Below are 16,886 nucleotides of genomic sequence, written 5' to 3' on the forward strand. Positions count from 1 at the left end.
ATGGGCAGCAGGTTTAAATCAAATAAAAGGAAGTTCTTCTTCACACAGCGCACAGTCAACTTGTGGAACTTCTTGCCTGAGGAGGTTGTGAAGGCTAGGGCCTGGTCTACACTGGGGGGGGGGGGTCGATCTAAGATACGCAACTTCAGCTACGAGAATAGCGTTGCTGAAGTCGACGTATCTTAGATTGACTTAGAATCACTTACTTTGCGTCCTCACGGCGCGGGATCGACAGCCGCCGCTCCCCTGTCGACTTTGCTTCCGCCTCTTGCTAAGCTGGAGTTCAGCAGTTGACGGGAGAGCATCGGGGATCGATTTATTGCGTCTACATTACACGCGATAAATCAATCCCCGATAGATCGATCACTATCCGCCGATCCGGCGGGTAGTGTAGACGTACCCTAGGACTATAACAGCGTTTAAAAGAGAACTGGATAAATTCATGGAGGTTAAGTCCATTAATGGCTATTAGCTAGGATGGGTAAGGAATGGTGTCCCTTGCCTCTGTTTGTCAGAGGGTGGAGATGGACAGCAGAAGAGATATCACTTGATCATTACCTGTTAGGTTCACTCCCTCTGGGGCATCTGGCATTGGCCACTGTCGGTAGACAAGATACTGGGCTAGATGGACCTTTGGTCTGACCCAGTACGGCCGTTCTTATGTATGTTATGATAGACTTAACTTTTCATGTCACTTTATTTTTAGATTTTATTAGTGTTGTTGATTAATCACAGTTAACTCATGCGATTAACTGAAAAAATTAATCACGATTTTAAAAATTAATTGTGATTAAATATAATTTTAATCACACTGTTAAACAATAAAATACCAATTGAAATGTATTAAATATTTTTAGATGTTTTACTACATTTTCAGGTATGTTGATTTCAATTACAAGACAGAATACAAAGTAGAAAATGCTCACTTTATATTATTTTTATTACAAATATTTGCACTGTAAAAATGATAAACAAAAGAAATCATATTTTTCAATTTACCTCATACAAGTACTATAGTGCAATCTCTTTATCGTGAAAGTGCAATTTACAGATGTAGATTATTTTTTGTTACATAACTGCATTCAAAAACAAAACAATGTAAAACTTTAGCGCCTACAGATCCACTCAGTCCTACTTCTTGTTCAGCCAATCGCTAAGACAAACAGGTTTCTTTACATTTATGGGAGATAACGCTGCCCGCTTCTTGTTTACAATGTCATCTGAAAGTGAGAACAGTCGTTCACATGGCACTTCTGTAGCCAGCATTGCAAGGTATTTACGTGCCAGATATGCTAAACATTCGTATACCCCTTCGTGCTTCGGCCACCATTCCAGAGGACATGCTTTCATGGTGATGACGCTCGTTAAAAAAAAATTGTTAATTAAATTTGTGACTGAACTCCTTGGAGAATTTGTATGTCTCATGTTCTGTTTTACCTGCATTCTGCCATATATTTCATGTTCTAGCAGTCTCAGATGATGACCCAGCTGGTGTTGTTTGTTTTAAGAACACTTTCACTGCAGATTTGACAAAATGCAAAGAAGGTACCAATGTGAGATTTCTAAAGATAGCTACAGCACTTGACCTAAGGTTTAAGTATCTGAAGTGCCGTCCAAAATCTGAGAGGGACAAGGTGTTGAGCGTGCTTTCAGAAGTCTTAAAAGAGTAACACTCCAATGCGGAAACTACAGATCCTGAACCACCAAAAAAGAAAATCAACTTTCTGATGGTGGCATCTGACTCAGATTATTAAAATGAACATGTGTCGGTCTGCACTGCTTTGGATCGGTATCGAGCAGAACCCATTTCAGCATGGACGCATGTCCTCTGGAATGGTGGTTGAAGCATGAAGGGACATATGAATCTTTAGCGCATCTGGCAAGTAAATATCTTGCAACGCCAGCTACAACAGTGCCATGCGAATGCTTGTTCTCATTTTCAGGTGACGTAAACAAGAAGCGGGCAGCATTATCTCCTGCAAATGTAAACAAACTTGTTTGTCTGAGCAATTGGGTGAACAAGAAGTAGGACTGAATGGACTTGTAGGCTCTAAAGTTTTACATTGTTTTATTTTGAATGCAATTATTTTTTGTACATAATTCTACATTTGTAAGTTCAACTTTCATGATAAAGAGATTGCACTACAGTACTTGTATTAAGTGAATTGAAAAATACTATTTCGTTTTTTACAGTGCAAATATTTATAATAAAAAATAAATATAAAGTGAGCACTGTACAATCTGTGTTGTAATTGAAATCAATATATTTGAAAATGTAGATAACATCCAAAAATATTTAAATAAATGGTATTCTATTATTAACAGCGCGATTAATCGTGATTAATTTTTTTAATCACTTGACAGCCCTAGATTTTATGTGAAGTATTTTATGTATAGAACAGCCTTAACTGATACACAATACTGTGTTTTTGTGTATTAGTTTCCCAGGTTTTTAGATAGGATCCTCAGCATTTCAGTTACTTCTTTCAGAAAGAACAGGACCTTCATCAAAGAGTTTTTTGAAGCTATTGCTGGAATGAGCTGTTTGTGTGTCGAAGGTCTTGCTCTTCATTAATATTAGCATGATAAATGTTATGAAATTTGATACAAAGCTACTGGAAATTAATTGACAGTGATAAAGCAATGGGGCATGTCTTTTTTACTTTTGACTGTTTCTTTCTATAACAGGAACTCCTCACTTACCGTTGTATTTATGTTCCTGAAAATGTGTCTAAGCGAAACGATGTTAAGCGAATCCAGTTTCCCCATAAGAATTAATGTAAATGAGGGGGTTAGGTTCCAGGGACATTTTTTTCACCAAACAAAAGGCTGGTCCACCCTGGTTCCAACCCCCCACCAGCTAGCTGCAAGGGGCTGCTCTTCCTGCAAGCAGTGGACAAAACAGGCGGCTGCCAAATGACGTTAGAAAGGAGCATTTCACAACTTTAAACGAGCATGTTCCCTAATTGATCAGCAACTTAACATCGAAACAACGTTAACCGGGATGACTTTAAGTGAGTGTATATGAATTAACTCCATGGTCCCTTGTTTAGTAGCATAGAGAAGTCTTCCTGCAATATTTTAAATGAATTTAATTCCATTTATACAAATCAAGTTCCTCCAAGGATACTACTTGACTTCACTGATTGCAGCTCTGGCGCTTTGTAATCCATCACTGCTGAGCGTACTAAGCAGTATTGGGACAATGAGTTAACAAGCCTTTTATTTATTTTACCCTGTGTGATTGTTTTTCTTTGTTTCTTCCGTGCTTCTTTGCGCTTCCTCCCTCCTCCCCCCCAGCCTTTCTTCTTTACACTAGCATGTATTCTTACCACTTTGTATTAATAATGGACCATGCTTCATGCTTCATTTGGCTTTGGGGGCTAGCAGTGAATGTAACTCACTGCTTAGAACCAGGGCTGCAGAATGGCTGATCGCTCAGTGTTCCGGTAACACATGGGATGTCAAAGCCACTGGCACAGTAGGCACATGCAGCCTTGGTTGTGGGAGGGAGGCATGACAGAGGTATATAGTGAAATCCGTTGCTTTGGAAGAGAGTCCTTGTCAACACCAATGCAGCAGAAAAACATCCCCTCTTTGTGACTAGAAGAAAGAAACGATAAATTGTTTTGTACCAGATGGTGATTCCTCCTAAATGAAATAGACATGGGTTAAGTCAGTTCCATCCAGCTCAGTTTACATTGCATATTGCATAGAGGACACATTTGCTGCCATTTTGTCACCCTTTGCCTTGTGTACTAAAGCCAGGCAGGCAAATGAACATGAAGGAATAAAAAAAAAGAAGGTCTGGGAGGCTTCATGTCATTGTAATCAGTTCCTGAGCTGTTCACCTCAGTTCATCAGTTCAGCTTGGACCATAACATTAGTGACCAAAAGTAATTACAATCTTAGGGCTATTTGATGGATATTAAATTTAGTCAGTGATGGAATCGATCCTTTTCCAAGTCTACATACAACACCAAAATGATTTCTGCAGATGATATTAGTAATTGTCCCACTTGTTAATAAGCACTTTTTAATGCTTTTTATCTGAGCTCTTAGATCGAAACACAAGCATGTTTCTCAACCCCTCTGTCCTAGTTATTATCATACCTCTCAACCTTCAAACCTACCAGCATGTGATAGAGGCAACTGAAATGTGTGGCAAATCACCAGAAGTGGAACACCTGTGTTTTGTTGCACCTCACATTGTATCTCATAAATTACATCCAGACAAAAACTGTTAAAATGGAGTTAAGATTGAAAATACACATCAATGATTCATGGTGGGGGGGTTTAATACAGCAATGTTGTAATTATTTCCAAAACATGCATTATAAACCCAGGAAATTCAGAATTAAGGTTAGGATTCCTGTTAAAGTTTAACACATTAAGGCATAGAAATGTGAGGGCACCAAACAACCTTAACTCTGCCCTGTAGTGAGTGACACCATTAGGAAAGAAAAAAATCTAAAATATATTTAAAAATCATCTAATCTAGTCTTACAGATGCTAAAATGTGTTCATCATTTCATTTCCTGAAGGCGTTTTGGTGGTTGTAGTCCCACATTAGATATGGCATCCTGGCTCTCTGCCCCATGCATCCTTCCCTTAGTCAATCGATATTTTGAGTCAGTCTTCCTCTTTCATTTGCAAAACATCTCCTGCCTTTGGTGCTGCAGAACAGGCAGGCTGATTAACCCAAAATGTAGAGCATGCCACAAAATCCAGAATACTTAAGAGGTCTAGGTTGTCCCCATTTTACAGACAGGACAACTGAAGCACAGAGATGTGTTTGACTCCCACAGCAAATTAATATTGAAGCTAGGACTAGAAGCAAGGGGATCTGACTAACAGTCCTGTGCTGTAATCCCTAGCCCACTGCCTCAAGGTACTTGGAATTCTCAGCATAAAGGCCAAGATCTGAATGAACATGAAAATTAAAAACCTGTCTCACCTCCACGGTTTTCTTTCTTGGTCAGTTAGGGCAGGCTGACCAGGTAGGGTGGGGAAGCTTGTACTGCTGCTGCAGGAGTTGTACTTGTACTATGAATCAATATAGGTTCTTCAGCCACCAGGGCTCTCTGTTACTTCTCACCAGCACTAAACTCACTGAAAAAATGATAGCCAAAAATAAACTAATCTTACTACTCTCTGGTTTAATAGCCTTTACTGGCTGTACTTTCTCTGGAAATGATGTGTGCAGGTGAAAATACATTCAACCTAGTCTGATTTCTTACGGCTTTTTTTTTTTTAGGTGCCTGAACATGCAGAACTCGGTTGGATTCTTGGGTGCTTAACTAGTATGCCACGTATACAAAGCTTTCCGCAGTGGAAGGTAAGGTTTGTATGATCAGCATATTAAACTAAAAGGATATTTAAGGAAATTTAATAACAACAGTATTGTCCTTCTTGTAAAAATTTCTGTTGCCTGTGGACCATAAACACTGGGCCAGTCATTCTTACTAAAAGGTGATGGAGTCACTTCAGGAAGAGGAAAGAAAACAACCCTGTACAATATTATTACTATAGGAGACATAACTGTATATTGTGAGTCAGTGAGGCTGCTGCTGTGGGAGGTTACAAAGTAGCATACCTGTATAAGCAGAGAATACAGAGGCAGTTAAAGAAGGTTTTCAATTATAGACTGGTATTTTTAATCATTTATCAAAATCCTTAAAGTTCTTATTTCAAGCCTAGTAAAATAATAAAATGCAAGAACTACAACAGAACATTAAGGCTAAAAAATCAAGCAGTCACAAGTAAGGAAATTCCATAAGTAAGTCTTCTGTAACATTAGTTAGATATTCTGTGTGTTGTATGGTATGGAATATATTAAGGTTTACATTTTAAAAGGGATACAGAAATAAACATTACTAAAGATGACTGTGGCTGAGTTGATGTTCTGAAAAATCTTCCCTTTTGCCATTCATGACATATGTGCTTAGTTTCTTAGTATTGCATCAACACTATTTTTTGCATTTAATTTCTTTGTGTTTTCTTTATTTAACAAGAAGAGAAATCAGAAGTGTGCTGGGGTGTATAAACCCCACACTGACAGGGAAGGTGCTAGGGAGGTTCAGTGCCAAGGTAGCCCCACCTCTCTGGCCCTTCCAACCATGCATGGTAGGGCAGAAAGTGTTCAGAGGAGGAAGCTGCAGTCAGCAAGGGGGAAGCCTTGAGAATGGAGCGGCTGGAGAGTCTCCTGAAGCAGCAGGAGGAACCTCCACCATGCCCGAGACCCCCAGCTCTGGGAAGAGTCCAGTGACCCCCAGAAGCAAACCTGGCAAGGAGAGCGTGATTGGGCTAAGCCCAAAGGACTCCAGTAAAGCTGCTACCCAGGCATCCCTGAAGTAAGGTGGTGCCATTGACCTTTTTTTGTTGTTGACCCCTGGAGGGGCTTCTTTGTTGACTTTGAACTTTTGCTTTTCTTCACCCATAAACAAAGTAAGACGTCTGCAAGGGTGGGGCCCACTGCAAGGGCTAAGAGGCTGTGGTCTTGACTGGGCCGACCCTGTGGCGGTAACTAGGCATGGCAAGGGGCCCCAACCCAGCTAGAGAAGTACCCCAGAAAGAATCTCTTACAAGTGGTGGAGAATGCGGGCACTTGGTCAGCTCTGCTGAAAGGGAGGGGAAAAGGGGGCAGGGAGTGGGGAAAAGGAGAGAAGAGGTTTGAGGTTGAGAAAATCCTGACAGAAATAACCTTGTAATGGATCTGGAATGGCTGTTAAAATGCGTCACAGAAAACCAGCAGCATCAGGCCACCCTACAACAAAAACAGCAGCAGCTGCTTCAACAGCTTGCAATCCAGCAACAGCTAGGGCAGCAGCAGCAATAGCTGATAAGGGAATTAGCCACACGCTAACCTCAACAACAGAACCTGGAGCAACAGATGCTGTCAGTTCTCCAACCTCTAGGGTCACCCAGGGCTGTGGTGGCCACTAACCCTGGGCCCCCCAACTCAACACCCATCCCTGTGAAGCTGTCTAAGATGGGCACCACCAGGGGACCTCAAGAGATTTTTCACTACTTTTGAGCAGGTGGCATCTGCCGTGGCGTGGTCCTCAGAGCCATGCTATTGGTGCCATCTGTCAGGACCGGCTCAAACTGAATGCCATGAACTTGATTTGGCAGCAGCCCAGGACTATAGGAGGGTCAGAGAGGCCTTAACTTGACTGTTTAGATATCACTACCTCTCTGGGAAGAGTCCAATGAGCCCCAGAGGCAAGCCTAGCAGGAAGAGAGTGATTGGGCTACCTGGCTGGAAGAACTCCAGTAAAGCTGCTCTCTAGGCACCCCAGAAGTAAGGTGGTGTCACTGACCTGACCCCAGGAGGGGCTTCTCTGTTGAGTTTGAACTTTTGCTTTTCCCCACCCATAAACCAAGTAAGAAGGCCTACAAGGGTGAGGTGAGGCTAAGAGGCTGGGGCCTAGATTGGGCCGACCCTATGGTGCTACCTGTATTGGGGTGTGGCAAGGGGCCCCGAACCTGAAAGTCTGTTTTACAAGGAATCAGGAGAGAGACAAACAATGAGAAGAAAAAAAGAATCCAGAGCAGTTTAGTTCGCAGAGTTCACAACTGGAGCAGGCTAAATACCTCCAGATGTTTGTGGGTGGTTTTTTCCCCCTTCCTGTTTTTTCTTCTTAATTAAATAAACTCATTCAAATTTAAATGCAACAAATAGTGTTAATGCAAAACTTAGATTAAAGCCAAGCTTTTCAAACCTGAGTTTCTCAAGTTAGACTTGTAAAGCCGTATTTAGGTATCTAAATATAAGTGGTTGGACTTTTAAAACCCACAAATAGGAGCTGCAGGTGCTTGGCATCAGGTCCCCCGTATTTAAGAGCCTGGAGATGGAGACAGGAGAGTATGATCTGGATGACGGGGAGAGGAAAAAGATATAGGAAAATATGAGAAAGTCTGGACAGATTTTAAGGATTTTTTTAAATGTAGCTACAGTTAAAACAAAAAGCAGGAAACTAGATACTTGAACATCTACAGACCAGCTGGTCCAGATGATATGCATCTAGGGTGATAAAGGAATTAGGTATTGAACTTTTGAACCTTTGATAACTATTTACAAAAAGGTGGGTTAATCTGGAGGGTACCAGGACTTTGTATAAAAACAAGTGCTGCATACCAGTCTTCCAACAAACAAAAACAAAAAACCATCCCACACATCTAATATATCTCCCTAGTAAAATAACAGAACAAATATTATGAGACGAGATGTATAAATATCTCTAGAAAATAACGGATCCATGAGCAGTAAGTAGCACTGAGCATTGAAAAAGCACGAATTCTGTTAGGAATGCTTCTTTGCTAGAATGACACAGTCAGTGAACGAAGCAGACTCACTAACTGAAACTTAAAACCAAAAATATCAAAATCAGACATTGACATCATTAGCCAAATGGATGATTTCCCTATGTCTTTCTTTTGCAAACAGGTAAAGAATGCCAGCCAGAATTATGAAGGAACCGTTGGTCTGTTTACATACCCTGTGCTTCAAGCTGCAGATATTCTGCTGTACAAGTAAGAGACAGAATGTGAGCCCACAGGCAATGTCTGTTCAACTGCTGTAAGATGAAAGTTCTTTGGGTCAACATGTTAAATACCAAAGGGCGTGAATAGCTGAGAGGACTGGGAATGGATGAAACCTTTTCGTCTTTCAGTCACTGATTAAAATCTTGCTCATGTTGATAGTGGTTAAATATCAGGCCACTAGAAAGCCATTGGATGGTATTGTCTAAGAAGAGTTGGTCACCTCAGAACACTTTAGTGCATGTCCCTGAAATCACCAATAAAACTAACACCAATTGGCCCATGTAGCTGTTGCGTTGGATTGATTGACTGAATGGGCCACAGAGACTAAACTAGTTGTGGATCCTCAAGATCAGGGCTGATTCATGTTGTTACTTCCCATGATGGACCTGTTATGAAGCTAGAGAGATTTAGTGTCCAGACCTTTCAGTTGGGCACTTTACACCACTATTAAATTCATTTAAATTTTTTTCAAGTTCTGGCATAGATTATGCTGTGTCAGTGGGGGAGGAGTTCTCTGCACAAAGGGGAAGCTAAACCTCATGTGTTGCCTTCATGAGAAAGTTGAGACCCATTACAGAAGCATAGTTCTATACTAGTCAATTATCTTCGATGTAAGATTAGCAGAGGTCCCAGCTTTGACATGAGGTGTAATGCCTGGCACCATCAGGATGTCATGTAGCCATATGGCACAATATTTGAAGAAGTCTTCTGCAAATTGGGAAACTATGAAGTAGCATTTTTTTTTTCACATTTTAACTCTTTTTTACATCCCTAAGGAGAAGTTTACTGTACTGACGAAATGTAGACAATATCCTTCTTTCAGTTACTCATTCTTTTTTTCCTGGTTCTTCCCGCACGTCTCTTGTAAACCTAATCCCTCTTCTTCTCCCTGCCCACCTACCCAGTGCTAGCAGTCTGACTCCTATACCACTTCACTCCAGCTTCTTGATGGTTCCACTCTACACTCTATTCTCCCCATACACGGCTGAGATTTTAGTTCCTAGGCTGACTCATGAGACTGAAATCAAGAGCTAGTAATGTGGAGGAAGGTTGCATCTGTGAATGAAGCATAGTTAAGTCGGGTAATATGTAAAATCTTAATTAATGAATCTCCAAGGGAGAGTAAGTAGTGCATCATGTTTGCAGATTATATTGAGTTGTGTGGGTTCGTCAACTCCTGTGAGGACAAAGAAATGATACAAAAGGGCATGGAGGGTTTGGGAATATAGAGTAGGCAGGAATAACAAGGCTTCTGCCTGAAAAATACATCTCGGGTAAAATAATCCAAAGCATAGAGTCAATGGGAGGGAAAACAGTCATGTCAAAAGACTTAGGGATGATATTGCTAGTTTATATGTATCATAATTAGGAATATTGGGGTAAAAGTAAAGGGAAAATGTAATTTGAATATTAGAAAAAACTTCTTAACTGAGATCTGTTTGATAGTTGAATAGTTCCCCAAGGGGAATAATAGAAGCCCCATCAACTAAAGTAATTTTAATAAACAAAACACTGGACAAAACACTGGCAACTTCACTATCAGAAACCATTCTGCACTGGGCCCTGGGATGGACTGAACTACCTAGATCTTTCCCATCTCTGTGTAATAAGATTCTGTACTTTTGATTATCAGTGCTCATTTTAGCTCAATTTTTGCATATTAAGTCCTGGCTGACTGAAAATAGATGACAAAATAAGGAGGTGTGAGAGAGAGAGCACATATATTAAAAGATATATATTTATCAAGAGAGATCTTTTATATTCAAAATTATAGGAAATGGGACAAGAGGCAGGAGAAAATGGATAATTAGGAAAGGAGCAGCAGTCATAGAAGGAAGAGCAGGAAAAGCAGACACTGAAATGGTACAAAGCAAAACTAACTGCAGAAATAAGGACACATAAAAATGGCAGAAAAGATTCAGCAAATAAAATATCACAAACAAAATAAATGAAGTAGGGGGAGGAAGCGAGGGAGAAACAAAAAACAACTGATGTGACCTAGGAGGAAAAAGAGGATTAGGGAGAAGGAAAAAAAAGTAAATTAATAGAAGGTAAATAAATAGCATGTGAGAAGCAGGAGCAAAGACAGCAAGAAAACTAACAAAAGAAAATCAGAAAGAAAGAAAGAAAGTCATGCAGAGGCATTTATAGAAACACAATATGTTTTTGGGTCAGTGGGATAACTTTGTGATTCTGGAACCATTTTGGCATATGGAAATGTTCCCTTTGGGCTGCTTAAGTGTATTGATTAAGGTAACTGTTTTTTCTGTGTTGTAAGACACTGTGATTTCCTATGGGCTACTGTAACAGTTTTTAGCTTGTCCTGATTACTCTTTGGTGGTAGAGGGGTGAAGAGATTGACCCCCTGTAGTTTAGGATCATAAATAAAGAATACCATATTGAATTGAAATTGTCTGGGTATTTAGAGACGCAAAATGTAAATTAGAATTTGGCCAGGACTTGGTTTAGCATACACCAACTCTTTAGAAAGTGCAGTGGAAGCTTTAATAAACAAAAGAGGACATGATTTCAAGTCTATATCTCATCTAAAAAATCACAGATTAACAGTAAGGGCGATTAATCATTGGAAAATAACACCAGGGAAAGTGATGGATTCTCCATCTCTTAAAGTCTGCAAATCAAGACTGGATATCATTATGGAAGATATGCTTTAGCCAAATACAAGTTATTGGGCTTCAACACAGCAGTAATTGAATAAATTTGTATGACCTATGTTATACAAGAGATCAAACTAGATGATCAGACGGTCCCTTCTGTCCTTAAAATCCACGAATGAATAGAAGACAGTGGGTAGTAGAAATCTTATAGAAAGTGGGAGATGCTTGCAGAATGCAAGTGTACATGCCAGTATTGTTACTCTTTCTGGTATATTTCCCATTTACGTTCAAACTTTGGTAAAAGGCTGTTCTTTAGCTGCTGAATCTGCATTTCATCCCGTCAGACACAGCAGAACCGTATTAGACAGGAGCCGTATGGAATCTTGTTCACCCAGAAGAGAGTGAGTTAGCTGTGATTGAACATTTGGCTCCGTCTGGCCCTCAACTATGGCAGGAGCTGTGACAGTCTCAGGTAACGTTTCAATAGAACCAGAGAATTTTGCTGAGTTTCCTGTATCTGTCTTTTATTAAAAGGTCAACACATGTTCCTGTTGGAGAAGATCAAGTCCTGCACCTGGAACTGGCTCGAGATATAGCACAACACTTTAACAAGAAATATGGAAACTTCTTTCCTGTGCCCAAAGCCATTTTAAGTGAGTAGGGAGATGTGTGGTTAAATACTAGATTGTAGTGTGTTATTAAGGGTTGAGGTTTGACTTACAGGTAAGGTAAATCTATGTGGGAGCAATTGTGGAAAAGGGGGCAAACTGATGGCAAAGTTGATTAATAGAATATAATGAATATGGGGCTTTGAAAACCCCCCAGAAAGGAATGTGTACAGTATCTGCTATTCCAGTCCTGCCCCCCCCTCACCCCCCAATGCTCTGCTACTGCCTTTCAATCCTGCTTGGTTACAGCCCCTGCTCTTGCAGGCATGGGCCTCTCATGAGGAGAGAATATGTTCGATGGTGCCAATTAAGGAGCAATTTGTGATGCCCGTTAAGGTGTTGAATAAGAGACCACCAACCAGCATAACGCTATAGTGTTTGCTTGTAGTAAATGCTGTAATTGAAGTTGCAAAGCAGTTTCTATTTTATTACCTTCATTACCATAGCACACAAAAGTTCATTAGGTGCTTTGACATATGCTTGTAAATTTCAAGAAGGCTCTTCATTGGAGCTAAACTTTCCATTCTTGGTCACAGCCTAAAGCTTAGGAGATTTTGAGGAAAATGTGTTCAGCCATTTTTTGCATTATGAGGCCATGAAAAATTTCTGAATCTTTCTGTAGAGCAAATGGCACATGTGGCAGGAAACATGAGCAGCTGAGTACAGAAAAAGTGTGGTATCTTTGCATTAGTTCATAATCTAGAGGAATGTGCAGCCCCCAGGAGCAGGGAGTTCTCCCCTTAGAAAAGATTACTTTGCCAGGATATCGTTAGTAGCCCTCTTTTCACTTTAAAGCCCCAGTTAAAAATGAGAGGTCACCCATGAGAATATTGGGTGTTACAAACCTTGGTGCGGTGTCTTGTGAGCAGTTTGAGAACAAATAATGTGATGTCTGTGCAACTGTGATTCTGTGCTATGCGATTCTAGTAATTAGATCAATGGCTCATACTGCATTTTGTGTATAATAATAATAATGGGAATAGACTGTGAATTAATGGAGTGGTGTAACTAGATGAATGTTGCCAAGTGCTTTATAATACTGGTATCCTGTCTTGCATGCATGCATGTGTCTCAGTTATTTCTAAGGCACCTATCACCCTGCCAAAAATTAAGCAATGTTTTCCCCCTGCCTAGTTTTTGAGTAGATAACACCTGGGAGGGAGCTATTTCTAAGGAGCTCTAGGAGAGTTTCAGGGGCTTCTTGTGTGGGACAGCTTCTCATGGTGAGGAGGCTGGTCATTTTGAGACTCTCCTCTGGAGTCTGATCTGACCCAGCTCCCCATTGTTACGGGATCCCTCACACACTTCTAGTTTGTGCTCCCTGGGTTACTCACCTCGCCAATACCAGGTACCTAAAGGAGGAGGTGGATTGGTAGGGAAATCAGCATAGAGCCATAGCAGGGAATCATCCCAGCGGCAATAAGTAACTGGGGAGAAGGGGAACTAGGTTCAGGTTCTTTGGGTGATTATGGGGGGAAAGGGGAATGGCTGGGGTGCTTTTGGTGGGAGAGAATGAAGATCAAGGATGAGTGTATTTTGTAATGCTTGGGAAAGTAATTGTTAAAGCAGGGCAAACACCCAGGGCAACCTGCTATAGGTTGTAGTATTCACCTAAGAAAAGTGCCAAATAAGCATTAATAGAAAACCATTATCTGTTTGTGGTTTTAGGTACAACAAAGAAGATAAAGTCTCTCAGGGATCCAACAGCCAAGATGTCCAAGTCAGACCCTCAGAAGTTAGGCACACTCAACATCACAGACAGTCCAGAGGAGATTGTTCTGAAATTCCGCAAGGCTGTGACTGACTTCACCTCTGAGGTGACCTATGACCCAGACTCTCGTCCTGGTGTCTCCAATCTAGTGACCATTCATGCTGCAGTAACAGGACTCAGCATAAAGGAAGTGGTGCACCAGTGTGTTGGTCTTGACACTGCTCACTACAAAGGGATAGTGGCAGAGGCAGTTATTCAGAAATTTGCACCAATCAGGAATGAAATTAAGAGGCTCCAGGAGGACAAATCCCACTTGGAGAAGGTTTTACAGGCTGGAGCAGAGAAAGCCAAAGAACTAGCTTCCCCTGTGTATCAAGAAATAAGGAGATTAGTGGGGTTTCAATAGAACCTACTGAATAGTTTAAAATTATCTTATTTCCTGAGATAGCTCTTGTTCATCATCTCCCATCTCAGAGTCTGAGAGAGAATTTTCTTTGTCCTGGAAAATCAGACAAAAACAATCAGAGATGATTTTTCCATGTGATTATGACACCATCCAATGGGACCAGCATCAAGCCATTCTGGATGGCCAAAGGAAGGCACAGACACACAATTTCCAAAGAAACTCACAAAACCAGAACAGTGAAGCTGACCAAATTAACTGCCTGTTTTCATAGAGCAACATAAAAAGTTGAAATAGAAGACATGGTCATTGGGATGTCAGAGTTGCTGCATTCCTGATTGCTCCAGCAGGAGAGGAAGTCACAAGCTTCATAAAATCCTCCCCTATTACACACACAACCCCACAGAGAAAGACAACTGTTTCATAAACTTCAATGACAGTTACACTGTGCTGAATGTGATGGCAGAATGTGCTTCTGGATAACTAGAATAAAAATACATACTAGAGACTGGAATGCCCAGGACATTGGTAATGGGAAAGAGAGTCTTTCACCTCTAAATCCCAAGTTCAAATGCAGCCTAGTTTGGTAATGACAGCTAGTCTGTATGAAATAAGTTGGGCTGTTAGTCCATTTCCTGATATACAAATGTCCATATTACAGAAACCACCATGACCGTTGAAACTCTGCTTCTTTTTGGCAGTCTCAGTAAAGAATTCATGGAGTGAATGGAACCTGTACTCTCTACCCTGAACTCCCCTCTCACTTCTAGGTCATCTTAGTAGGTCAGGATTAAGATCCGTTGGCAGGGGACTGTCTGTGTTGGGAAACTTGCTCTGCAGCTGTCCATTCTGCAGCTATTCTGTAGAGAAGTAAAGGCTCGAGCACTGTCAGTCCAGCACCAACTACAGGATTCATTTTAGAATCTCTGTCCTGCAGGGAAATGACTTTAGGCTGGGAAACCAGAGAACTGGCTGTAAAATTGACAAAAACTGCTTGTGTAAGTGACTACCTGACTACAAAGCCATGGTTATGATCAAAGTATTTTTCTTAAAATGAATAGGCCTAGTAATGAGAGCTGCACTCAGCTGCCACAGATCTTATTCCTCCCAAGCCCCAGTGAGAGAGCCCGGAATGAGTGAGCTGCTGCTGAGGAGCAGAAGGAAAGGGAGAAATTGGCAAAAAGGAATAAACTCTTCTAAAGGGAATGGAATGGAGAGGGTAGAGAAGTGCTTAAAGCAGTGCAAAAGCAATTATTGTACTGTTGTGGAGAATTTCACTGCATCAGTGCGTTGATGCCTCACATTTGAAACCACTGTATTAAAACTTAAACTAAGTTTATAGTACCACAATCATGGCAGGTACTGCAAAGAGGAAAATGCAAGTGTCTGAAACATGTCTTCACTGTTTCTTTCTCCTGAGTTGGAAAAGGTGGAAGTTATATCAAGAAACTAGGGCAACTTTATACTCCTGAATCAACATGAACTGATCTTTTTTCTGTGTAATACAGACAAATAAAAAACTGATGAATTTGTTTACTGGTTGGAGTGAAGTGATGAGTGTTCACTGACTCAGAATCTTTAGCTCCTGTATATTGCAAAGCAAGAAATTCACAATTGGATGTCCCTACCATCCAAGCTAAGACCTGGGTTTATATATAACGGATCTGTAGAAAGAGAAGAATGAGATCAGAATTTTCAGGTAAGACAATTACTAAAGCTAGTCAAGACTAGAGGAGGTATATGAATGGACACAATGATGTCAGTTAGAAAACAAGTGCAAGGTATTGAACATTGGAAGGATTAAATGCATCTATTCATACACGTAGCTGGTTTCTAAATTAACACACAGGGAAAGACGTGGGTGTCATGGACAGCTCATTGTAAAATCTCTGCTCAGTGGCCAGCAGCGGACCAGAAGGCAATTGTTAGGTTTCATGAAGAATAGGGTAGAAAGTACTACTGAAAATATCATAACACCACTCTAATACTCAAGATAAAGACATACTGTTCATTGGATGCTCCATGTTAAAAACAACAGAGGGTCCTGTGGCACCTTTGAGACTAACAGAAGTATTGGGAGCATAAGCTTTCGTGGGTAAGAACCTCACTTCTTCAGATGCCTTGCATCTGAGGTTCTTACCCACGAAAGCTTATGCTCCCAATACTTCTGTTAGTCTCAAAGGTGCCACAGGACCCTCTGTTGCTTTTTACAGATTCAGACTAACACGGCTACCCCTCTGATACTTGACACCATGTTAAAAACGTTATAGCAGAAATAGAAGATGGTCAAAAGGTAAGGAATAAAAATTATAGGCAAAAAGATTGAAAAGATTGACTGTCTTCTTTACAAGGAAAACGAGGGGGGCCATGATAGAGGTATATATAATAAACATTATAAAGAGAAGGTGGATTACATGCTTATATTGTCGTATAATATCAGAACAAGAACTGTCCAATGAAATTTAAAAAGACAAACTTAAAAACTGATTTTTTTTAAATTGTTTTACAGAATGTATGGCTAACCTCTGGAACTCATTCACACAAAATATTAAAGTGCAAGTATTTAGCAGGATTCAGAAAAACTTGCACATATATGAATAAAGAATATAAACTATATGCTTCAAAGCATAAAACGTGGACTGTAAGCAACTGACAGATTAGGCTTAAGAAGAAACTTCTACTGTGGGCTGGTTATTCCATAACTGTTCATTGTGAGGATTTTTGTACCTTCATCTTGAAGCATTTGCCGCTGACTACTGCTAGAGACAGGATACCTAACTTAGATGGACAACTGGTCTCATCCAAAATGGCAATTTCTGTATTTCTGAGGGAATTCTGTGCAACAAAATTCTGGTTTGGGACTATCTGAAGCAATTGGCTCATAGTTTAAATCTATTTCTGTTTCTACACAGAAACAATTCAGTTCAAATCCACCCAAT

The 16,886-nt window shown here is 40.5% G+C and overlaps 1 protein-coding gene across 1 annotated transcript in view; it reads left to right on the forward strand.

Annotated features, from left to right (window-relative positions):
- The window catches only part of WARS2 (tryptophanyl tRNA synthetase 2, mitochondrial), an 84,594-nt gene extending 69,115 nt beyond the window's left edge, over positions 1–15,479 (forward strand). Inside the window, exons 3-6 of the mRNA XM_054042499.1 lie at positions 5,258–5,338; positions 8,450–8,535; positions 11,700–11,818; positions 13,502–15,479. Of these exons, the coding sequence (XP_053898474.1) occupies positions 5,258–5,338; positions 8,450–8,535; positions 11,700–11,818; positions 13,502–13,950 (735 nt within the window). The 3' untranslated portion in view covers positions 13,951–15,479. The remainder of the gene's footprint in view (positions 1–5,257; positions 5,339–8,449; positions 8,536–11,699; positions 11,819–13,501) is intronic.
- The last annotated feature ends 1,407 nt before the right edge of the window (positions 15,480–16,886 follow it).

The sequence above is a fragment of the Malaclemys terrapin genome, chromosome 1, assembly GCF_027887155.1.
Source record: "Malaclemys terrapin pileata isolate rMalTer1 chromosome 1, rMalTer1.hap1, whole genome shotgun sequence".
NCBI classification, from domain to species: Eukaryota; Metazoa; Chordata; order Testudines; family Emydidae; genus Malaclemys; species Malaclemys terrapin.